We start from the raw sequence: 25447 nt of genomic DNA, 5'->3' as shown, positions 1-25447 counted from the left end.
GAGTTGACTTTCACTTTGTATGAGTTCATTGGAGCATGAACCTTCATAGAGTGATCGAGCACTTCGTCTTTCAAGGTAAAATAAAAAATAGTGATATAATTTTTTTTATAAGAATTGACATTCATTTTGTGTGTGTGTTCATTGGAGCATGAACCTTCATAGAGTGATCGAACACTTCGTCTTTCAAGGTAAAATAAAAAAGTGATATAAACAAAATATAAGAATTCACTTTCATTTTGTGTGTGTGTTCATTGGAGCATGAACCTTCATAGAGTGATCGAGCACTTCGCCTTTCAAGGTAAAATAAAAATAGTGATATAAACAAAATATAAGAATTGACTTTCATTTTGTGTGTGTGTTCATTGGAGCATGAACCTTCATAGAGTGATCGAGCACTTCGTCTTTCAAGGTAAAATAAAAATAGTGATATAAACAAAATATAAGAATTGACTTTCATTTTGTGTGTGTGTTCATTGGAGCATGAACCTTTCATAGAGTGAGCAAGCTCCGACGTTCACCACTCCAAGTGAAAGTAATTTCTTAAATAATTCTGCAATAATAAGCAATGTAAAAAAAATATACAATGATAATATGAGAATCATTTTTGTGTATCATGGATATATCCCTTTCAATATGTCCCGACGCCGTAGATTGTTGATTATGACGCCAGCCGCTTGTTCCTCATTCCAGACTCGATACATCGGAACCATTTCTGGCAGCGGCGTTAAACAACATGCATTCCCTGTATGTCCCAATATGTCCGTACTTGTCCCTGCATGTGCCTTCATAGTAACATCGTCAGGTTGTATCACGCTGCATTACACAAGTCAGTATTTACAACACAAGGTCTTTCATACAGGCATTCAGCTATCTTGTCATTGTCGAGACATTTGAGCGCCGTTGACAGCTGCGTGGAATGTAACCGGTTTTGTGAATACACACAATCCACGCTATGTTCTAAATAGTATGACAGGGCGTTACAGACAACGTCTATTCAGCATTCATAACGTATGTGAACCGTATAGACCTCTCGGTGACTGTCACGGTATGACTGTTATCATGTGCGTACGTGGCTGTAGTCGACGCAAGACGCCTTGCTGATGCCTGTCGGAGTCAACTCGCCAGAGACGGACTGTCACTGTCATCAGCTATACAGGTATGTCGGTTAGTTTATGTACTTTGTTTAGTTGTGTCAGTGTTGGGTGATGCAGTGATGCACGATGATCGACAAAAGTAGGATGGCTGATCTCATTGCCGCTGTTGTCACTGGAGGTGACAGGTGGTTATATGTGTCGTATTGCTGGGCTTTTGTGCGGAGGACAAACGTCTAGTATGGCATGTTTCTGTGTCAGTGTTTGGAGGGAAAACATCACGTATGGAATGTGTCTGTGCTTGTGTGCGGAGGGAATGTTTCATGTTTACTGTGTGGCATGTTTCTTTGCTTGTGTGTGAAGGGAAAGTGTGCTCTGTGTTGTGTTTCTGTGCTTGTGTGTTAATGAGAAAGTTTCATGTGTGTCGTGTGTCTGTGCTTGTGTGTGAAGGGAAAGTGTGCTCTGTGTTGTGTTTCTGTGCTTGCGTGTTAATGAGAAAGTTTCATGTGTGTCGTGTGTCTGTGCTTGTGTGTGAAGGGAAAGTGTGCTGTGTGTTGTGTGTCTATCCTTGTGTGTGTGTGTGGGGGGGGGGGGGGGTGGGGGATGTCATGTGTGTCGTGTGTCTGTGCTTGTTTGGGAAGGGGCAAGTATGTTTACAGAGAATATCTGGTCGTATATGTACGAGGGATCGGGGTCATGAGGGGAAGGAGAGAGTCATTGCACCCGGGGGACCCTACAATTCTTAGTGAAATGATTTCACATTAGGCCCACTTGTTTTTACGTTGTTGCGAGAGCAGGCTTTGGGCTATATGTACTACGTTCACTCATCCAGAACGGATTGACCCGGTTTCCACAATATATACTAAAATATAACATGATAGGATTAAGGTGAAATGGGGTAGAACATCGCGTTCGGGAGTATTGCTATTATGTACCGAAGTGTATACACACACACACATATATATATATAGTACAGTGATAGCATACTGTATACTGTATGCTGACTGCGAGAGACGCTCTATCCACTAGACCACGAAGGAGAACAGAGTTCGTGTAAAACCACCACATGCCGTCAATGAATGACAGAAAATAGTCCTTCTCGAAAAAGAATATTATGCTTGCCGTAAAAGGCGACGATGCTTGTCGTAAGAGGCAACTAACGGGGTCGGTTGGTCGGGCTCGCTCACTTGGTTGATGCATGCCATTGTACGAGAATCTCAATTGAGTAGATCGATGTTCACGATATCAGGTCCAGACTCGAGTATTTACACACCGCCCTCACTCCTGTAGCTGGAATATTGCTGAGCGCAGCTTTAAACAGCAAACAAACAAACACTCATATGTCAGAATGGAGAAAGCGCGCAGTAATTGACATGACATTTTGAATTCATTATAATTTCTGCAAATAAAACCTTAACTTTAGAGTGAGTGAGTGAGTGAGTATGGTTTTAGCATTATTCTAGCAATATCACGGCGGGGGGCACCAGAAATAGGTTTCACATATTGTACCCATGTCGGGAATCGAACCCGTTTCTTCGGCGTGACGAACGAACGCTTTAACCACTAGGCTACCCGACCGCCCCGACATGACATGAACCTACTACACCCATAAAATATACAAATCACTGTTGATTTTTACCCTTGACATATCGGCACAGCCTCAAACAGCTGGGAGACCTGTGGCAGTCCAGAAACTTAAAGAATGCACCCCCGGGGGATATTCCCTGTGACAGCACTTTATCATCTACCCTTGCTGTGACAAGTGACCCTAAACGTCTTATCGATATCATTTATCTGCTTACCGTGCCGGGGATGACTAAACGCGATTACAAACATTTGTTTATACTGAGCCGTAACACGAAATCCATGTCTTGATCTACGAACGTCTACTGTACGTGTTCCAGAGCGTCTCGCGAGATATGCACGAGTGTCTCGTGACGTTCGTATGAATGCGTTTCGAGATATGCAAAAGCGTCTGATGGGATACGTATGAAGATATAACGAGTAATTCAAAAATGTATCACGTACGTATAGAGGTTTTACTAGATATGCAATAGTATCTCATGGCGTAGTATAACGTGTTACGAGATATGCAATGGAGTCTCATGGTGTACGTATGAACGTGTACGAGGTATGCAATTTAATCTCATGACGTACGCATGAAGGTGTTACTACAGATGCAATAGAGTCTTATGGCGTACGTATGAAGGTGTAACTAGATATGCAATATAGTCTTATGGCGTACGTATGAAGGTGTAACTAGATATGCAATAGAGTCTTATGGCATACGTATGAAGGTGTAACTAGATATGCAATAGAGTCTTATGGCGTACGTATGGAGGTGTAACCAGAAATGCAATAGAGTCTTATGGCGTACGTATGAATGTGTTACCAGATATGCAATAGAGTCTTATGGCGTACGTATGAAGGTGTAACTAGATATGCAATAGAGTCTTATGGCGTACGTATGAAGGTGTTACGAGATATACAATAGATCCTTATGGCGTACGTATGGAGGTCCAATTAGATATGCGATAGAGTCTTATGGCGTACGTATGAAGGTGTTACGAGATATGCAATAGAGTCTTATGGCGTACGTATGAAGGTGTTACGAGATATGCAATAGAGTCTTATGGCGTACGTATGAAGGTGTTACGAGATATACAATAGATCCTTATGGCGTACGTATGGAGGTTCAATTAGATATGCAATAGAGTCTCATGGCGTACGTATGAAGGTGTTACGACATATGCAATAGAGTCTTATGGCGTAAGTATGAAGGTGTTACGAGATATGCAATAGAGTCTTATGGCGTACGTATGAAGGTGTTACGAGATATGCAATAGAGTCTTATGGCGTAAGTATGAGATGTTACGAGATATGCAATAGAGTCTTATGGCGTACGTATGAAGGTGTAACTAGATATGCAATAGAGTCTTATGGCGTACGTATTAAGGTGTTACGAGATATGCAATAGAGTCTTATGGCGTAAGTATGAAGGTGTAACTAGATATGCAATAGAGTCTTATGGTGTACGTATGAAGGTGTAACTAGATATGCAATAGAGTCTTATGGCGTACGTATGAAGGTGTAACTAGATATGCAATAGAGTCTTATGGCATACGTATGAAGGTGTAACTAGATATGCAATAGAGTCTTATGGCGTGCGTATGGAGGTGTAACTAGATATGCAATAGAGTCTTATGGCGTACGCATGAAGGTGTTACGAGATATGCAATAGAGTCTTATGGCGTACGTTTAAAAGTGTAACTAGATATGCAATAGAGTCTTATGGCGTACGTATGAAGGTGTAACTAGATATGCAATAGAGTCTTGTGGTGTACGTATGAACGTGTACGAGGTATGCAATTTAATCTCATGACGTACTTATGAAGGTGTAACTAGATATGCAATAGAGTCTTACGGCGTACGTATGAAGGTGTAACTAGATAAGCAATATAGTCTTATGGCGTACGTATGGAGGTGTAACTAGATATGCATTAGAGTCTTATGGCATACGTATGAAGGTGTTACGAGATATGCAAACGCGTCTCATGACGTGCGCATGACCGTCTCACGAAATATGTAGTTGTTTTTTATAACGCATGTATGAAATTGTAACGGAAATATGTAATAGCATCTCTAGATGTCTCAAGGGTACTCCGATAACATTTTGTGTATTTCCAGATACAGACGTATTGGCGGGAACAGACTCAGCAGAACAACAAGGGCAGTGGTCTCTTGGGAAACAGATCCGTTAAAAGCGATCTAATGGTTGTGCTATCATGTATACAAATAAAGGTGACACACCTCTTCACATAGCGGCCGAGTATGGGTCTGAATATAACGTTGAGATCTTGTTGAAGTCTCGAGCTAATGTGAACGCTCAGAACAGCAGCGGTGACACGCCACTCCACAAGGCAGCGGGAAGACGATCTGTGGACTGCGTAGAACTTTTACTTGAAGCTGGAGCTAATGTGGATCTGAAGAACAATGCTGGCGACACACCACTTCACATAGCTAGCGAGAGAGGGTCAACAAACTCAATAAGGCTGTTAATAAAATTCGGAGCGAAGGTGAACGAACGGAACAGCGTTGGAAACACAGCCCTTCACCGAGGTGCCAAGAGGCGGTCAGTTGAGTATATAAACGTACTGCTGGCAGCAGGTGCTAGCCGATACCTAAAGAACATGGCAGGCAACACAGCTTTCCATTCAGCAGCCGAGATGGGAGTTCCAGAATGTGTTGCTGCATTGCTGAAGGACATGGGTGAAGTTAACGTCCAGAATACGATAGGTAACACACCACTCCACAAAGCTGCGGGGAGGGGCCATTGTAGGTGTGTAGATGAGTTGTTGAAGGCTGGAGCGGATGCAAATATTCAGAACATGAGGGGTTCAACGCCACTTCACAGAGCCGGAAGAAATTCCCACGAATGCCTTAAGCTGATGCTGGAACAAAGGATGGATGACAGTAACATGTTACCTGGAGATGAGGCAAAGTGGTGTGATGGAAGTTCTGGTACCTCAATAGATGTAAACGTACAGGACGATAGAGGGGACACGCCTCTACACAGAGCAGCGGAACAGGGCTCTGCGGAAAACATTGAGACGTTACTTCAAGCTGGGGCTGATCTTAGAGTGAAGAACAAGAGAGGTGACACACCTCTGCACCGAGCTACATACAAAGGATATAAGGACTGTGTTAATGTATTATTGAACACACTGAGGCCCAAGGAATGTGCGAGTACTTTTTAATCTAACACTGTAGGACCCGATGCACACATTATGTGTTGTTGGCGGTTTGAGTGTAATGGATGTCCTTATTGACAAGGACATCTGGAAATTATAAATGCAAAATGCAGAACGGTGGTATTGATTTATGTCTAGCTCGGGCTGGAATTGATGCACAGCTGTTGCTGCTGCTGCTGCTGCTGTTGATGCACATATGATGCTGATATTGATACCTGACTACAAATAACGGTGACGCTCTGGCCGGTATTCATGCATGGGTAACATTCATATTCAGCAGAGCCACACTTGATTATAGTACAAGGATAAGGCTGACATTGATACATGTCTAAGGCTGACATTGATACATGTCTAAAGCTAATATGGATACATGTCTAAGGCTGATATTGATACATGTCTATGGCTGATATTGATACATGCCTGAAGCTAATATTGATACATGTCAAAGGCTGACATTGATACATGTTTAAGGCTGATATTGATACATATTTAAGGCTGACATTGATACATGTCTAAAGCTTATATGGATACATGTCTAAGGCTGACATTGATACATGTCTTAGGCTGACATTGATACATTTCTAAGGTCGATATTGATACATGTCTAAGGCTGATATTTATACATGTCAAAGGCTGATATTTATACTTGTCTAAGGCTGACATTGATACATGTCTAAGGCTGATATTGATACATGTCTAAGGCCGATATTGATACATGTCTAAGGCTGATATTGATACATGTCTAAGACTGACATTGATACATGTCTAAGGCTGATATTGATACATGTCTAATGCTTATAATGATGCATGTCTAAAGCTTATATGGATACATGTCAAAGGATGATAGTGATACATGTCTAAAGCTGATATTGATACATGTATAAAGCTGACATTGATACATGTCTAAGGTCGATATTGATACATGTCTAAGGCTGATATTTATACATGTCAAAGGCTGATATTTATACATGTCTAAGGCTGACATTGATACATGTCTAAGGCTGATATTGATACATGTCTAAGACTGACATTGATACATGTCTAAGGCTGATATTGATACATGTCTAAGGCTTATAATGATACATGTCTAAAGCTTATATGGATACATGTCTAAGGATGATAGTGATACATGTCTAAAGCTGATATTGATACATGTATAAAGCTGACATTGATACATGTCTAAAGCTGATATAGATACATATCTAAGGCTGACATTGATACATGTTTAAAGCTAATATGGATACATGTGTAAGGCTGACATTGATACATGTTTAAGGCTGATATTGATACATGTCTTAGGCTGACATTGATACATGTCTAAGGTCGACATTGATACATGTCTAAAGCTGATACTGATACATGTCAAAGGCTGATATTGATACATATCTAAGGCTGATATTGATACATGTCTAAAGCTGATATTGATACATGTCTAAGGCTTATAATGATACATGTCTAAAGCTTATATGGATACATGTCTAAGGATGATAGTGATACATGTCTAAAGGTGATATTGATACATGTATAAGGCTGATATTGATACATGTCTAAGGCTGATATTGATACATGTCTAAGGCTGATATTGATACATGTCTAAGGCTGACATTGATACATGTCTAAGACTGACATTGATACATGTCTAAGGCTGATATTGATACATGTCTAAGGCTGATACTGATTCATGTCTAAGTTTAATAATGATACATGTTTAAGGCAGATATTGATACATTCTGAGGCTGATATTGATACATCGCTAAGGCGGATATTCATACAATTCTAAGCCTGATATCGAGCCATAGTTATGTCTGATATCGATTCAAGACTAACGCTTATATTGATGCACAGATTAGACATAAATTTATGGCTAATACTGATGTTAGTGCCCACTCACAGGGGTCCTTAGTGCATAGCTGCCATTAACATTGGTGCATTGGTTATGTTGATTTTAGTATTGAATCCCTCGCAACGCTGATATTAATGGTACTTGCATTGACGTTTGTGTAACTAATGCTCATAGCACTGCGGAGCAATTATGATACTGAAGAAAATATATTTCTGATATTGTTAAAAGATGCTGCAAACATGCTGACGCTTCTAGCAATGGACAGGTAATGCAATATGCAGCTTAACCAGACTCCTATTCATACAGTGTAGTATTTAACATTAGAAGTAAAGACAAGCAGTTAGTTCCAGCTGTATGGGGACTCGTAGTGACGCTCGGTCTGCAGCAACCAATGCTGGTCGTGAGAGGCGACATAAGGAATCGGGTGGACATGCCCAGATACGTCGTTGATTGCGTGTCATCGTACCCCGACGGGTGGATTTTTGCTTACATTATCAATCACTGGATTGTCGATATAGCTGTGTGCGGCGTTGCGCAAAAAACAGACATATAGTTACATCTTCTTTTCTGCAAAGTGTTTACGCTTCTACAAACGCATGCAATGGATTTAGCAGTGTGTCATTACAGATTTCTCATATTACTGATTTAGAAAAGGAAGGTCGATGTAATCATTAAAAAATATAATAATGAGCAGATACATGTTTTTAATGTTGAATGCTGCCCCTGCATGTTTAGCCTCGTGTCAAATATATACAAAACGTAATGTGTAGTAAGGGGATCACGAGGAACCGAAATTATGAACCTATTCTTGAGAACACTTCGAAAACGTCAAAAATCACATGCCGATGAAGGCGTTACCAGCCTAGGCACTAGGCACTAGGCACTAGTTATATAATCACTCAAACATAGGACGCTACACAGTGTAGACTGTCACAGCTTATGACCAGCGAAACATCAATTTCATCATCGCCTCAGTCAAATACTAGTATAGGATGCTACAGAGTGTAGACTGTCACAGATTATGATCAGCAAAACATCAATGTCATCATCGCCTCAGGCAAATATAGGACGCTACACATTGTAGACTGTCACAGATTATGATCTGCGAAACATCAATGTCATCATCGCCTCAGTCAAATATAGGACGCTACAGAGTGTAGACTGTCACAGATTATGATCAGCGAAACATCAATTTCATCATCGCCTCAGTCAAATACTAGTATAGGATGCTACAGAGTGTAGGCTGTCACAGATTGTGATCCTACTCTGTTGAAGATCCAGATGAGAATTTGTCTTCAGCAACCCTTGCCAACGAGACCGGGTTGCCAGACTCTAGATGCACATATGTATCCAGATCGTAGATGGTTGCTCATGATGTCAATCACTGGACTGTCTGTCATACAGCTGACAGCAATAAAGCAAAGAGTGTGCAGTCTGTGGGTTCTGGGAAGGGCAGGTCTAACTCATGTTCTCAATTGTACAGAAAGAAACAAATATTCCAGTCCGTGCCACCAGCAAGACAAACCAGCGCGCGAACGTAGAGAGGAGGGTGCTATGGTTGTCTTGTGGGTTCATTTCCCCACATGGGTACAATGTGTGACACCCATTCCTGAATTGCCCATCCGTGATATGGAGGGACGAACGCAGTGTAGACTGTCACAGGTTATGATCAGCGAAACATCAATTTCAATCATCGCCTCAGTCAAATATAGGACGCTTCACAGTGTAGACTGTCACAGGTTATGATCAGCGAAACATCAATTTCAGTCATCGCCTCAGTCAAATATAGGACGCTACACAGTGTAGACTGTCACAGGTTATGACCCTGCGAAACATCAATTTCAGTCATCGCCTCAGTCAAATATAGGACGCTACACAGTGTAGACTGTCACAGGTTATGATCAGCGAAACATCAATTTCAATCATCGCCTCAGTCAAATATAGGACGCTACACGGTGTAGACTGTCACAGGTTATGATCAGCGAAACATCAATTTCATCATCGCCTCAGGCAAATATAGGACGCTACACGGTGTAGACTGTCACAGGTTATGATCAGCGAAACATCAATTTCAATCATCGCCTCAGTCAAATATAGGACGCTACACGGTGTAAAACGGTACAAATAATGAACCGGCCCTCGCACAGTAACTCTCATACCGTCCTTCCTATGACTGTTTATACGTTATAGACCAAGGCTAAGAAACGTACCATGTTTGACAGTCTCGAAATTGCCACATGCTATAGTTTTGTTTGACGAGGGCATCGTTGTTCCAGCCAATTAGGAATGTGATGTTACCCTGTACATGGCAACTCACTGCTACACATGCGTGTCTCAGTAACACACAACACACATATCTAGGTAGGTAGACTCTCACATCAGGATATTATCTTAAGTAAATAGAAGCAATGACTGTTAATATACACACTTCTGTCCCCTCTACATATTAACATAGACTGGTTACTGGAATTGCAGTTCGAGAGATTTCTTTAAGAAAGAATGGAATACGTCAATTTCTTGTTCGTTGTTTGGATTTGGATTTTCTTACCAGCGAATGTAGCAGATGCTGTTGGACCCCTTGGTTCCCACCGGTTATCAAGGGATGCCCCAACGCCGCCTCCGACGGTATCACCTGAATACTGGATCCATCAGAAGCTGGACCACTTTAATGTTGATGACAATCGCTACTGGAAACAGGTAGAGTGTGCCACCTGAGGTACTCCCTTTGACAGGGTTGATGTAAATTGTCTTAGAAAACTGAGTATAATTCGAAATGTTGATTGACCAAACAATACTATTATTAGTGGAATGAAAATAGTCGCGGAAACACCGCAATCTTAAGGTCCAAACCACAACGATTTTACCCGTGTTAAATTCATCCTTATCGAAAAACCATTTCTTGTTTGTTTTATTTTTAGCCACAACCAAACATGGGTGTATACTTCAGTTTGCCTGTCAGTTAACATGTTACGGTGTAAAGTGGTTTCAATGATGTGAGTAGTTTGAATAACTTATCTCGGCACACGTGGCCATGTGATTTAAGGCGCAATAATTCCATAATGCAGAGTTGTGTCCCTGAGCCATGTCAGGATCCGCTGATTACGAATTCGAATTCCCGATTCACCCCGATCATAAGTTAGAAGGTTGTTATTTCACTAAAATCGCGTTACATTTAACGTACTCAGCATCTTGCCATATCTAATAATATGCCTTTACCATATACCCTCTTAAAAAAAAAAAAACGCACAGGTAGATTTTTAGTAAATTTATTGTACCTAATAAAGTCGATATAAACTGAGGGCCAAAAGAAACGCTACCAACATTAACTAATTTGCCACTTTGAAACAAAGACGCCAACTTGTTCAAAAACAGTAAAGAACACATCTCACGAATACACCCCTCATGTTCTCTGTCGTTCTTTACACGTGCTTTGCGGATTTTGGGAGATATTGGTGTTTATCAGCAATTTTTTAAAACATTCTTTCCCAAATTATCGTGCAATTTCCGGGTATAAATTACGCACGGGTCTGTTCCCTATCATTGGTTGCGATGATTAACACCAACGAACATGCCAAGACTGACCGCTGTCCGGAGGGAGAGAGACAAAGGTATGCTGCAGATGGGAGCGACACAGAGATCGGTTGCCATTAACATGAACTGCTCCAAGATGACCATTACCAGACTGGTCGCACGTCTCCGACAGACTGGCAGAACCGCAGACAGACCACGAAGCGGCAGACCGAAGGTCACGACCCCACAAGATGACCGCTTTTTACGGGTACTTCATCTGAGGAACAGATTTCTTGCTGTGATGTCATCTGCTGCCAACAGCTTAGGACATCCGGTCAGCAGACGAACAGTGACCAAATGACTGCGCCATTATGGTCTCTGGGCTTATCGCCCTTTCAAGGGCATGACCTTGACCTGTCAACATCGACGTGCCAGATTGACGTGGTGCAGGCAAACTCAGCGATGGCAACAAAGGGAATGGCTGACGAGAGCAGGTTCCAACTCTTCAAACCTGATGGGCGGACGCGAGTTTATCGACGACGTGGTGAACGTACGGCTCCTTGTTGTGTCCCGGAGGTGGAACCTTACGGGGGCGGAAGTGTGATTGTCTGGGGCGGCATTTGCAGAGACAGGGAGACGGAACTTATCATCATCGAAGGCAATCTGACAGCACAACGCTACATGGACCGTACTACTAGAGACTTCCTCAACGCCAACAACGTGACTGTCCTTCCGTGGCCAGCTCGATCACCAGATCTGTCACCCATAGAACATCTCTGGGACCAGCTGGGGCGTCGTCTTTGGAAACGTCAACATCCTCCCTTCACGAGACAAGCGTTGATCGTTGCCCTCCGTGAGGAATGGATCGGATACCTGCAGTCGATGTGAGGACGCTTGTCTACTCAGTTCGAAGATGCAGTGCCGCTCATGGTGGTCATATCCCGTATTGAACTGTCTGGGCCGTTGTAACCAATGTTGTTGATCAAATAATGGACGAATCACACCTTGTCAAGAAATGTCCCTGTTGGAGGTCAAGGACTTTGTTGTTGAATTAGTAAATTCGCATTTTACTTTTCTGAATGATGACCTTCTACAATACAATTGTTATTGCTGCTTCAAATTGTGTTGGTCATATTTTATTGTAGAAACGTTTCATTTGGCCGTCAGTTTATTTAATTTAATATCGTAGATACGAATATCATAATTTGGAGCTGTACAAATGTTGTCGTTGTACAAACGCTTTGAAAAGTGTTCATTTGTCATGTCACATAAGACCCAGGGTTGCTCTGAACTCAGTTTCTCGTGTGACCGCCCCGGGCAGCAATCACGGCTCTGCATCTCCTCGGCACTCTCTGGATAAGTATACGAATTCTGACCTGCGGAATTCTGCAGTCGCAAGTCCATGTTTTAGTATAGGAATTAAGATAATCATAGTGTTATATTGGCTATGTGAAACGGGTTCCAGGTTGGCGATGTTTCAGGTAAGTGCACTGCAAGCCAGCGTGATTCAAGTGTATATCATCGTAGATCGAGACTCAGTATATTAATCCCTGGGTTGTCAGGTCCAGATTCGATTATTTACAGACATAAATACATACAGCCGAAACATGCGGTGTGAGTCGTTACACAGCAAACAACAGCAACAACATCAAATCAAAAGAATGCACTGATGTATTTTGTCTGCATACAGAAAACTTAATTCGTGTATGTCATCGTATATATCGCAATTGTTTGGATCGATGCTCATGATATCAAAGACTGGATTGTCTGGTCCAGACACGATTATTTTACACACCACCATCACATAGCTGTTATATTGCTGAGTGCGGCGTTAAACAACAAACAAACCAACAACCATTACTACTGACACGTTTAGTAAGACAAGCACACACAAATTACTTAGCGAATTATTGGCATCCATTAAATACTGGTATCTTGACTTGTGATCAGAAAGCGCACACCTCCTTTGCCTGAAATCTGTTTCCGTTAGAGGTGGTTGTGGTGGGGATTGGCTGGTCAAGAGTGGTGTAGAGTGGTGCAGGATGTAGACTACAACCTTCTGCAGAAGACAGAACATTTAGACATTGGGCAATATTTAGAGGTGAGAGAAAGTTATGATTAAATTTATTTTTTGTTTATTTTCGACGAAACCATACTATTGCTGAAGGCGAATTACCATATCACAAAAGCGCCATTGTGTTTCCAAAAAGCTGTCTCAGTGCTTGTGATCCCAGTGATTGATTTCATTGCCTGTTTCAGAGATACTACGTCTTCGACAAGTTCTACAAGCCGGGCGGTCCGGCATTCCTGACCCTCGGGGGAGAGGGTGCCCTGGGGGTGTACGTTCAGGAGGGGGCCTGGATGGATTATATTCAGACGTACCATGCCATAGGCTTTGCCGTGGAACATCGTTACTATGGAGAAAGTCACCCCACACCGTCAGTACCTGTCATGAGTTAATAGTATCACTCCCCAGCGGACCCATGAACATCCGGGTTAGAATAGGTCTTCAGCAACCCATGCTTACCGTAAGAGGCAAGATAACGCCCCACTCAGCAATATTACAGCTATATGACGGCGGTCTGTAAATAATCGAATGTGGGCCAGACAATCCACTGATTGATATCATGAGCATCGATCTATGCAATTGGGATACGATGACATGCATCAACCAAGTCAGAGAGCCTGGCCACCCGATCCCGTTAGTCGCCTTTTACAACAAGCATAGCCTCCTGTTACGGCAAGCATGGGTTGCTGAAGACCTATTCTATACCGGATCTTCACGGTTCATAAAAAGTCTGATTTGAAAATAAAGATTGGTCCACTGGCGAAGTCCAGTTGTGCTGAAAGATCTGTATCCATTGCCTTTGAGTTTACATTATGGAACAGTGAGTGAGTGAGTGAGTGAGTGAGTATGGTTTTACGCCGCTTTTAGCAATATTCCAGCAATATCGTGGCGGTGGACACCAGAAATGGGCTTCACACATTGTACCCATGTTGGGAATCGAACCCGGGTCTTCGACGTAACGAGCGAACACTTTAACCACTAGGCTACCCGACCGCCCCCAGTGTGGAACAGACCCCTATGAGGGGAGGGTAAGTCTTAAACACGTTCATAAACTGCCGGGCAAAAGACAGCATACACCCAAGTTTGATGGTGACTGAAAATGAAACAAATAAGAAATGGGTTTTCGATGGTGGTGTATTGATACTGGTATCATAGTTAGGTTTGTTTGGACTGGAAGCTTGCGGTGTTTCGGCCTGGTAACTTTTTGATAACGTTTTTGTAATGTTTTGGTCATATCGAAATTTCAAAACTTTCTTTCGCTCGTTACGTCGAGCTTGTTCCAATCGTGTATTGATTTGTGTCTTTATCTATGTTTTTGTGTTGTGTGTTGCCAGCGACCTGAGCACACCTAACCTGCAGTACTTGACTGTAGAACAAGCCTTACAGGACTTCGCCACCTTCATAGTAGCGGCACACAAGGAACACAAACTCACTGACACAAAGTGGATCGCATTTGGAGGGTCCTATTCAGGTAGGACTTTTGAGTGAGTGAGTGAATTGGGTTTTACGTTGATTTTAATAATCAAGCAATTATTGGCGGAAACACCACAAACGGAATCCAGGCGGGAATCAAACCCGGACCTCCGGCCTGAGAAGTGAACGCATTTACCACTAGGCTACCCCATCGTCCGTCAATGTCAGTGAGTGAAAGGTCTTAAAGGCCGATCTTTGCAATATTCCGACTGTATCATGGCGAGATATTATTATATGAGGCTAGGTGATTTGGGGGTGTTAGGAGCACGGGGTCGGGGTACGATGACATACGTCACCCAAAGCACCTGGCCGCCGGCCCACGTGCACGTTAGAGACCTCTTAGGGCCAGGATAGGTGACATGGGGCCAGTCTATCCTGCAATGCCCACTGGGTATCTTTGATATATGATATATAGGGGTGGATCCAGGATTTTATCAGGGACGTGGGTCCACTTGGTCAATTCGTAAATTGAGTATGTGGGGGTGAGATGTGGGGGTTGGGGAAGGGGTCCTACCCTAAAGCCTGCTCCAAATCACAAACACGATATGTAGACCATTATTGATTTTACTTTAACAACTAAATCAACATGTTATCACGGTAAGAAATGCGCATACAAGACGTCATCTATGTTCAGGGGTGGGGCAGCCACCGTGTGACTTTGTGTAGATTGTATGTGCGCTTCAATAAATATAAGATTTGGTTTGGTTTGTTGTTTAACGCCGCGCTTCCAGCTAAATGACGGCGGTCTGCAAATAATCGAGACTTGATTAGACAATCCAGTGATTGATATCGTGCGATCCACGCAATTGGGATCGATGACATGTGTAAACCAAGTCAGCGAGCCTGACCACCCGATTCCGTTAGTTCCCTCTTACGATAAACATGGGTGGTAGAGATTTACTCTACCCCGGATATTCACGTGTCTATTGTTAAGGTGAGGTGAATTGGGCCTTAACGTCGCGTTTAAACTTATTGCACTTACATAGCAGCGTGCATGCACGTGTGCGCTTGGCTGCTTGTGCTTGTCCCGACTAATGATAGTTTTCATAGTAATAGCGCACTGAGATACCATGCCGCAGTTTAACAAGGATGCCCCACTCAGTCACAGTATCCTGATTCAGAGCCGAGCGCCAACACAAGGTAACATCAAATACAATGTGTCAACGTTTTTTTGGTATGATTCGGCAACGGTGTCGAAACGCCGACATTCCGCTCTCCAGGCAGACGCGAGTATTGTTTTAAGTACTGAGCTCTGAAATATATTTTCAAGAGGCAATTGTTCCATAATTCTTCGTAGCTCGAAGGTTAGTCTGTTTATTTATTCCCCATAGTCTGTTTAGTAAAACAAATTAGAAAAGGGTTATCAAATATCAAATTGAGAATGAATGAATCAACCAACTACTTCACATATCTTCTGTGACGTCATAAGCATTGGATGACGTCATCTCAATTATTTACGACAAGGGGCTAATGTGGTGTCACGTTGCTCAAACGTCTTTTACAGTAAAGACAAAATCCAAAGTCTTTTGTCTCCTAATGAATTTACACTATTCGCCGTAGTCCCCCAGTAACTCAATGCTGTCGTAAGATTCGATCGACTGAGAAACAAATGGGCAGGCAAGCTCCTCACAGCGATAGCCCGTTCGTGGAGCTCTCTATGTCTGAAGTTAACCTACTTTCAGAGTACCGTGTATCACATGTAGGTTGTTTCTTTGAATTCCAACTGGGGATTATATATTTGGTTCGCCCCATGGAATAATTATGAAACTTATTTTTTGAGAATCACATTCACCTTTAATGTGGTACACTTCCAAGTCGTAAAAACGCCATTGAAGATGGTCACTGACATTCTCATAATAATTTAGATAATTATACGGTAAGTTCAAGGTTCAATGATTTGCATCTGTCTAGTATACAATGGTATGAGGCCAACATATTGTTCCATTGTTTAATTCGAGTGACGTTAACTTTTCTTGATAAATTTGGTAAACATAATACCAAGATAAATATCTTCAATTGCTGAATTCAATTTAAACTCTCCAAAGATTGATGCTTGATTTCAATGCAGAAAAATAATCTGCCAGAAATTTCTGTAGAAAAAAAAAAAAATATTCTGACAGAAATTTCTGTCGAAAAATATACTGCCAGAATTTCTGCAGTAATGCATTTTCTGAGCCAATTTTTAAGCTTGCAATTGTGAACATGTGAACACACTGGGACACACATTATTTTGATTCGACTTCTCAAGAGCTTTCCAGTGATATAAAACATGTGTGTCTAGCTCGCTTCCTTCTGTGTGGCCATTCCGAAGTTGTCCCGCCCTGCCTTATATGTATGTTACCGAAAGTGTAACGAAGGTGTCACGCGCTGGTAAGAAGCTTGATGGGCAGGCTGTACGTATGTTAACGTAACCTGACAAGCTTCCGGCTGCCCAGGGTGTTAGCTCCTGTTTGGCTGGTACAGACTCGATTATGCACAGGTCGCCGTGTTAGTCACCCGAAAATCAGTTCAACACCACTATTGCTTTACTTCAATATCTACCAAAATTCTATGCGGTTTTTGTAAAGATCTACACTTCACATTCTGATTTTTGACAAATGGGTAACATTTAATCGAAAACCCTGCATGAGAACAGTGGTTGTTCCTCCGGACAGTCACAAGCACTTGGTCCTGCCATTTGATGCGGAGACGCCGAGGTAGGAATAGTAAGGATAGCCAAATAACTATAGCCAAACCGTTTTCGGTTTAAGTATTTGAATTTGAGTATGTCACTTTGTAAACAAAACAAAAATTGTGTTTCGTGTGAAAATTTAAAAAGGATACGATTACAACAAATGGTCTTTGGGCGTCAACTTGATTCACTCTAACTGTGGCTTCAAATACAATTCTTTCATCCGAAGTCTGCTGTGTGCTGTCATTTTCTTGCCCCTGTGATGAAATGGTCAATTTAGATAAATATGAACCCCACCATGTCCCTGTTGCCTCTCGTATGATGTGAGCTCGGCCTCATCTCTGGTTGTAGGTATGCTGTCCTCCTACCTACGCTACAAGTTCCCCCATCTGGTTGCCGGGGCATTAGCATCCAGTGCACCTGTTGGCGTGTCTGTGTTTTCTCCAGGTGAGATTCATGTCTACAAAGGTATGTGAGACACAATCAACTCACTCGTAAAATCATCAAACCTTTGGGGTTTTTTTTCAAAAGAGGAGGCTGCTCAGCCAAGCTAAAAACTTACCTTGATCCCATGTGTATGACGCGGTCTTCACCTGACGTCTATCAACCATGCATTTACACGATATAACCTATGAATACTTGATAGCCAAGATAATCTTGTTCGGATATAGTTCTTGTGCGCCATATATAGGCCATGTCCACTACATTTAGGTCATGTCCAACACAGCTAGTTCATGTCCGCAACGTTTAGGGTGTGTCCAACACAACTAGTTCATGTCCGCAACGTATAGTATTTGTTCAACACGGCTAGTTCATGTCCGCAACGTTTAGGATGTGTCCAACACAGCTAGTTCATGTCCGCAACGTATAAGATGTGTCCAACACAGCTAGTTCATGTCCGCAATGTATAAGATGTGTCCAACACAGATAGTTCATGTCCGCAACGTTTAGGATGTGTCCAACACAGCTAGTTCATGTCCGCAACGTTTAGGATGTGTCCAACACAGATAGTGCATGTCCGCAACGTTTAGGATGTGTCCAACACAGCTAGTTCATGTCCGCAACGTTTAGGATGTGTCCAACACAGCTAGTTCATGCCCGCAATATTTAGGTCATGTCCAACACAGCTAGTTCATGTCCGCAATGTATAAGATGTGTCCAACACAGCTAGTTCATGTCTGCAACGTTTAGGATGTGTCCAACACAGCTAGTTCATGTCCGCAACGTTTAGGATGTGTCCAACACAACTAGTTCATGTCCGCAACGTTTAGGATGTGTCCAACACAACTAGTTCATGTCCGCAACGTTTAGGATGTGTCCAACACTGCTAGTTCATGTCCGCAACGTTTAGTATGTAGTAGTTTTCATCCGTGAAAGTTAACATGGCGTGGTTTAACTGAAGGAAAACTATTAAAGGCGATACTAAACAAAACTTACCTAAATTTATTTATCGCTCTCATTAACACATCATGAGTGGGAGACAAGGTGACAGGTCATGCTATATTTGTGTGATTATTAAAGGGGAAGTTAAGTATTAATACTATATCCTGGACATTTTTCAGAGTTTCTAGTAAGTATCGGAGAATCTCTTCGCTCTGTACCCGGATGTTACCAGGCAGTTGGTGATGCCTTCGATGATGTGAGGGAGCATCTCAAGACTGACACTGGCGCCCAACACGTGCAGTCACTGTTCAGGTAGACGTCATCCAATACCCCTCTACATCTCCCCCGTGGTATTCTCTTTTACACCGCAGTCAGCAATATTACAGCTATACCCAGACCGTCTGTAAATAATAGTCTAGGTCAGTCAAACTAGCCTGACCAGTCGATGAATACATACTGTGTGAAGACCAGCTTTGTCGCTCCACAGAGTTGCCTCCCTTAGTTATGCCAGCATCCTGTGATAATCGGTTCGAATCCAAAGTCGCTCTCATTATCTTATTGATGGTCTGTCATTCATGTCTGAACTGCCTTTCTGTACGTTTCTAGGATGTGTGTTTTTAATCGCACAGACAAGCTGGACGCGGAGAATCTGATGGATGGATTGCTGTCACCTATCATTAAAACAGCGCAGTATAGTAACGATAACATGGGGTACTTGGTAAGTGGGGGCGGTCGAGTAGCCCAGTGGTTAAAGCGTTCGCTCGTCACGCCGAAGACCCGGGTTCGATTCCCGACATGGGTACAATGTGTGAAGCCCATTTCTGGTGTCCCCCGCCGTGATAATGCTAGAATATTGCTAAAAGCGGCGTAAAACCAAACTCACTCACTCACTCACTCACTTGGTTAGTGAACAGAGAAAGGACACCAACACTGACTGTTAAAAACTCACTGTATTGAAACCACGTGGAAGTATGGTGGTGCGAAGGGTGTTTTATTAGAGAGAAGTGCAACATGTTATTTGTTCAGTCAACACTTTCAGCATATACGAGTATATTTTATTCTTTGAAAAGACAATTGTTTTGGGGAAGCATTTTCTTCACGCAATTTTGGGAACTGATTAAAAGAGTGAGTGAGTGAGTGAGCATGGTTTTACGCCGCTTTTAGCAATATTCCAGCAATATTACGACGGGGGACACCAGAAATGGCCTTCACACATTGTACCTATGTTGGAATCGAACCCGGGTCTTCGGCCTGATGAGCGAACGCTTTAACCACTAGTCTACCCCACCGCCCCTGATTCGGTGAAACCCACGAGTACGGGTGTGGTGCTGACAAACCTAGAAACATAATCTGGGCGAACAGGGATTCGAACCCACAATCGTAGGTTTCTGGCGTGCCCAAGGGACGCACGGGGGTAACCCATCGACTAAGGTCGAGCTGCAGGGTCTTGCCACTATCCCTATCAAGGATGCTACTGATGATGTTTCTTGGTGTGTCCCCAACAGAAGGGTCAAACAATGTTTGATTACCCAACAACACATTCATTTTGTGGGGGTAAATCCTGAGGTTTTTTATCCTGTTTTTTTCTGAAGAGTGCCGACCACAACGAGAATAGTTGGTCCTTTTTCTCGGATGGAGCTGGTTATAGTAACGAAGCATAACGGACCATATCTCTAAAAGACTCACTTTTGTATGGTTACTGGGTCGGTGACTTAACCTGGTGGTTAATGCGTTCGCTCGTCACGCCGACGAAAGTCCGGGTTCGATTCACCATTTGCGTACAGTGTGTGGCGCCCATTAATTACCTGGTGTCGCTCGCCCTGACATCGTTGGAATAATGCTAAAAGCGGCGTAAAACTATACTCAATCACTTAAGGTCAGGGTGGACCTGCGGAATACCGGATACCAGTCCGCCATGTTTGTTTGAGCCTACTAACGAACCGGAAGTGACAGTGTAAAGAAGCCAAACCCAGAAAACATGACTCGGCTTGTATTGGTATGGTTAAATATGGTTAAACTGAATATCAAGATATTCATAAACATCGAAAACATTGAATATAACCCAAAAACAAAAGTACACAAAATGACAGAATGTATACGGTATTCTGTAATCTAGCCAGGGTTAGTTACCTCGTGTGTATCAATCAATCTGCTTGTGTTGTAGACAGATCCCCTCTCTATAGTGTCCATGTGCCGGGTTATGACAGACACCAGCAGGGGATCTCCCCTACGCCGCCTGGCGGACTATCAGGCAATCGTCTACAACAACTATACACATGTCAGAGATCCTTGCAACGACGTGACCTTCACCTTCATGGTAAACAACGCCAAGAACATGACGTACAAGGGCGGAGACATCGCTCACAGTAACGACTTCCTGCTTCTCATTTCCCAGGGTACCGTTGTACAAAGTGAATCTTAGCGCTAAGATGATCGTAACTCCCATACCTTAACATGGACTTACTACAGTCGTAGCGCTAAGATTTTATGCGCAACGGCACCCTGGAGCATACATTATATAATTAGCGTATATATCCATCTTGTCTGAAACACCTGTGGGCGAGAAATCCATTTTGATTCAGTAGATACGTTTTAAAATAGCTTGTAAGATAAATGATATCTCACATCCATTCGTGTAGTAATCTCTATGTATATTACCAGCTCAGTGATCTAACGACGTTCCGTTTCCCGACGACGTCACCGCAGTCGTCTCCGATAACTGTGGACATCATCTCCACTTGGTACCAGTACTTACACCTTCATTTGATGATTGGATTCAATTACCCCCCCCCCCCCCCCCCCCCCCCCCACACACACACACACACACACACACCCGCAGACCGCAGACCGCAAAAGTCGTAAAACCATATTCACTCACTCACTCAGTTAGTGCAAGGAGATATAGTTCAAGTTACAAGTGTAGGGAATACGGTTTACCCCCACAGGATTACACGGCCAGACACAAGGTGGTATCCCGAACCAGCGTAGTGAGTGAGTGAGTTGGGTTTAACGCCGCTTTTAACATTATTCCAGTTATATCACGGCGTGTCAGCTTAATGTGGGAGGAAAGCCCGAAGTGATGCAGGTCTCAGACGTTTATCACTTCGGTGAAACCAACGAGCACGGGTATGATGCTGACAAACCTAGAAACATAATCGGGGCGAACCGGGATTCGAACCCACAATCATAGGTTTCTGGCGTGCCCAAGGGACGCAACTCTGCACAGCGAATCGCGGCGCCTTAGACGACTGTGCCACCCCGTGCCCCCCCGAACCAGCGTATGTATGTAAAAACTACATGCATTATTAGTTGGTGTTTTATAAGATAAATTCGTTTCGCTGGAAACCAGAGCCCATGTCTCCCGAGACCGGTGGACAGTTTATAATATCTGGAAGTTAATGGAAAGAAATGAGGTCAACGTTTCCTTGCAGGACGCCAGTGGATGTATCAAATGTGCTCTCAGCTCGGAGCCTTCGTCACATCAACGTCTGACAATCAGCCGTTTGGACACGTCATCAGTGAAGAGTAAGTTGTCATCAAAACCTTATGTTGTTGTTTTACGACGCAGTCAGAAGTATCCCAGTGCCATCAAACGAGCAAAGACCACGGCGGCCTGTAAATAATTGAGTGGGGCAATTTTAACTAGTAGTTGATATTATGAGCAGCTTCCTACGCCGTAAGTGCACAATAACGCGTTATCATCCAAATGATAATTACTGGGCCTGACCACACCATCTAGTTGTGTCTACCCTTACGACATGCATAGACTGCTGGGTGGTGTCAGTTCCTGGAATCTCCACTGGTTCACACATGAATTTTTCAAACCTATGAACAGGGCATGGTGCTAACAAACCGAGAAACTTTATCAGGCGAATGGGAGTCGAACCCACAGTCATTGGATTATGACACGCATAAGGGCGGACACTCTGCTTGGCGTCTTTGCAACGCCAAAGACGACTGGTTCCACCTCCCAATGTTGATGAAGTCCTATAATTTGACATGTAACTTGAGATTGTGATTAGTCTAGATCTAAAACTCTTACGTTACAGTTATGTTGAGAGAGTCTGCCAAGCCTACTTTGGTCCAGTATTCAACGTGACCCTGTTGACCAGAGGCGTGCAGCAGATGTTGGTTGACTACGGAGGCCTAGGGATTCAGGCCACTAACGTGGTTTACACCCAGGGCTCATATGATCCATGGCAGAAGTATGGTTTCACCAAGGATCCAAACCCAAAGGCCCCTGTGATCGTCATACAAGGTACGTCTTCAGGATTTCCCATAGCCACTGCGATCGTCATACAAGGTACGTAATTAGGATTTCCTATAGCCACTGCGACGTCATACAGGGTACTTCATTAGGATTACCAATAGCAACCGCGATCGTCATACAAGCTCCGTCATTAGGATTTCCCATAGCAACTGCGATCGTCATACAAGCTCCGTCATTAGAATTTCCCATAGCAACCGCAATCGTCATACAAGCTACGTCATTAGGACTTCCCATGGCCCCTGTGATTGTCATACAAGATGCGTCATTATAATTTCCCATGGCCCCTGCGATCGTCAAAGAAGGTACGTCATTAGGATTTCCCATAACCCCTGCGATCGTCAAAGAAGGTACGTCATTAGGACTTCCCATAACCCCTGCAATCGTCAAAGAAGGTAGGTCATTATAATTTCCCATGACCCCTGCGATCGTCAAAGAAGGTACGTCATTATGATTTCCCCTAGCCCCTGCGATCGTCAAACAAGATGCGTCATTATAATTTCCCATGGCCCCTGCGATCGTCAAAGAAGGTGCGTCATTAGGATTTCCCATAACCCCTGCGATCGTCAAAGAAGGTACGTCATTAGGATTTCCCATAACCCCTGCAATCGTCAAAGAAGGTAGGTCATTATAATTTCCCATGACCCCTGCGATCGTCAAAGAAGGTACGTCATTATGATTTCCCCTAGCCCCTGCGATCGTCAAACAAGGTACGTCATTAGGATTTCCCATGGCCCCTGCGATCGTCATACAAGGTGCGTCATTATGATTTCCCATGGTCACTGCGACGTCATACAAGGTACGTCATATGATTTTACATAGCCACTGCGACGTCATACAAGGTACGTAATTAGGATTTCCCATGGCCCTGTGATCGTCACACAAGTTACGTCATCGCAGCAGGTCAGTTGAATGTTGAATACGTGTTGAATTTCACAATATCATGCCTTCTGGTCTTCTTTACATATATTATTATTATTCAACTATGATATATGATTTGTCCATGCTACAAACATGCGCATAATGCATTTTTGTTTTTGTTTTTTAATTTGACCTTTGGTCGATATGGAATGAACTATATCTCGCTATCATAATTATGCTAAATGTAACAATTAATCCATGCACACCCCATGTATGTCATTGACAATTTTATGTAAAATATGATGGGAAATGTAATTACGAAAGGTTTACAAAAACAAAATAAATAAATACTTTTTCAAGAGTATATATATATCCACGATGCCAGCCAATGGAAGACAAATTCATGGATCTTCGTGGCACTATGTGTTCAAGAAGAGATTGCCGTAAATCACCAATCACAACATTGGTGGCGGGGCGCTGTTGAATAATCACTCACTCATCAGTCATTCACTGCAACAGGTGTGGGTCATGTCGCAGACCTATTCAAGTCCTCACCCATGGATAATGTCCAGCTGAAGCAAGCACGAAACCATATCCGGCGTCTCATTGGACAGTGGATATCGTCTGGGAATGCTCCTATTGTTGGATGAGGCTCCACCCCCCTGCAGTCACAATTTGCCAGCTGGTTTATCCATCATTCAAGTTCAACGTCATATAAAGTATAAACGATTAAATACAAACTGCGTGTCAAGATTTCGTTCATTTTCTCATTGAAATAGTTATTACAATTGATTTTCCTCAGATTCTGTCGAGGTTATACTTTGATTACCATTTGTGCCACTGTTTCGATAGCGACGTGAATTTTGACAGAATATATGTTTTAGCATTTAAAACAGAATATGTAATTCGTATCACACCGACGAGGTATTTCAGGATATGTTTTCGAAGATGGAGATGAAGGATGACATCATGTGATCAGGAAATTATCACACATGTGTTCTGGAATTAAAAATTTCCTGCATTAGGAATAAAAACAATTTGAATCACTACCTCAGTGAGTGTGTGAGTGAGTTGGGTTTAATGCCGCTTTTAACAGTATTCCGGTTATATCGCGGCGTGTCAGCTTAATGTGGGGCGAACGCCCGAAGTGGTGCAGACGTTTACAACTTCGGTGAAACCCACGAGCACGGGTATGGTGCTGACAAACCTAGAAACATAATCGGGGCGAACCGGGATTCGAACCCACAATCATAGGTTTCTGGCGTGCCCAAGGGACGCAGCTCGCCTTAGACGACTGGGACACCTGTGCCCCCGAAACACCACCCCAAAACACACTCGAGTAATAACTTCTATGTATACCTAATTTCGATTAACTATAAAAAAACCCATTACTTTCCAAATCGTACGAATTGTATGTTGATGCATTAATCGGCTTCCAGTTGGGAAGGTATTCGAATGTTTGTAATTTGTTTGTTACCATTTGAAGGTAAGAGTATATGCAAATGCAGATATACACAAGTCAGTGTCTC

At 42.9% G+C, this 25447-nt stretch overlaps 2 protein-coding genes across 2 annotated transcripts; both read left to right on the top strand.

Annotated features, from left to right (window-relative positions):
- The first annotated feature begins 1068 nt into the window (after positions 1 to 1068).
- LOC139457809 (serine/threonine-protein phosphatase 6 regulatory ankyrin repeat subunit A-like) lies at positions 1069 to 6376 on the top strand. Its single transcript, XM_071239155.1, has 2 exons — positions 1069 to 1156; positions 4779 to 6376. Exon 2 carries the CDS (start codon positions 4877 to 4879, stop codon positions 5846 to 5848), a length of 972 nt encoding a protein of 323 aa, XP_071095256.1. The 5' UTR covers positions 1069 to 1156; positions 4779 to 4876; the 3' UTR covers positions 5849 to 6376.
- A 3808-nt stretch (positions 6377 to 10184) lies between these two features.
- On the top strand, positions 10185 to 24568 carry LOC139457808 (putative serine protease K12H4.7). The gene is made up of 10 exons (XM_071239154.1): positions 10185 to 10382; positions 13455 to 13633; positions 14598 to 14734; positions 17759 to 17854; positions 18970 to 19102; positions 19397 to 19508; positions 20955 to 21156; positions 22222 to 22315; positions 22840 to 23048; positions 24438 to 24568. Exons 1-10 carry the CDS (start codon positions 10185 to 10187, stop codon positions 24566 to 24568), a joined length of 1491 nt encoding a protein of 496 aa, XP_071095255.1.
- Positions 24569 to 25447: the final 879 nt, after the last annotated feature.

Source organism: Haliotis cracherodii, unplaced genomic scaffold (genome assembly GCF_022045235.1).
Source record: "Haliotis cracherodii isolate W230 unplaced genomic scaffold, xgHalCrac1.p SCAF_12, whole genome shotgun sequence".
NCBI lineage: Eukaryota > Metazoa > Mollusca > Gastropoda > Lepetellida > Haliotidae > Haliotis > Haliotis cracherodii.
Note: the sequence above shows the minus strand (reverse complement) of the source record. Positions and strands in the feature narration are given on the sequence as shown.

Bases quoted from the DNA above. Each gene is read 5' to 3' on its own strand.
- LOC139457809 (XM_071239155.1), top strand. From the start codon at position 4,877: ATGTATACAAATAAAGGTGACACACCTCTTCACATAGCGGCCGAGTAT.
- LOC139457808 (XM_071239154.1), top strand. From the start codon at position 10,185: ATGGAATACGTCAATTTCTTGTTCGTTGTTTGGATTTGGATTTTCTTA. The intron at 19,103-19,396 runs GTAGACGTCATC...GTACGTTTCTAG, and splicing joins CACGTGCAGTCACTGTTCAG to GATGTGTGTTTTTAATCGCA. The intron at 19,509-20,954 runs GTAAGTGGGGGC...CTTGTGTTGTAG, and splicing joins ACGATAACATGGGGTACTTG to ACAGATCCCCTCTCTATAGT.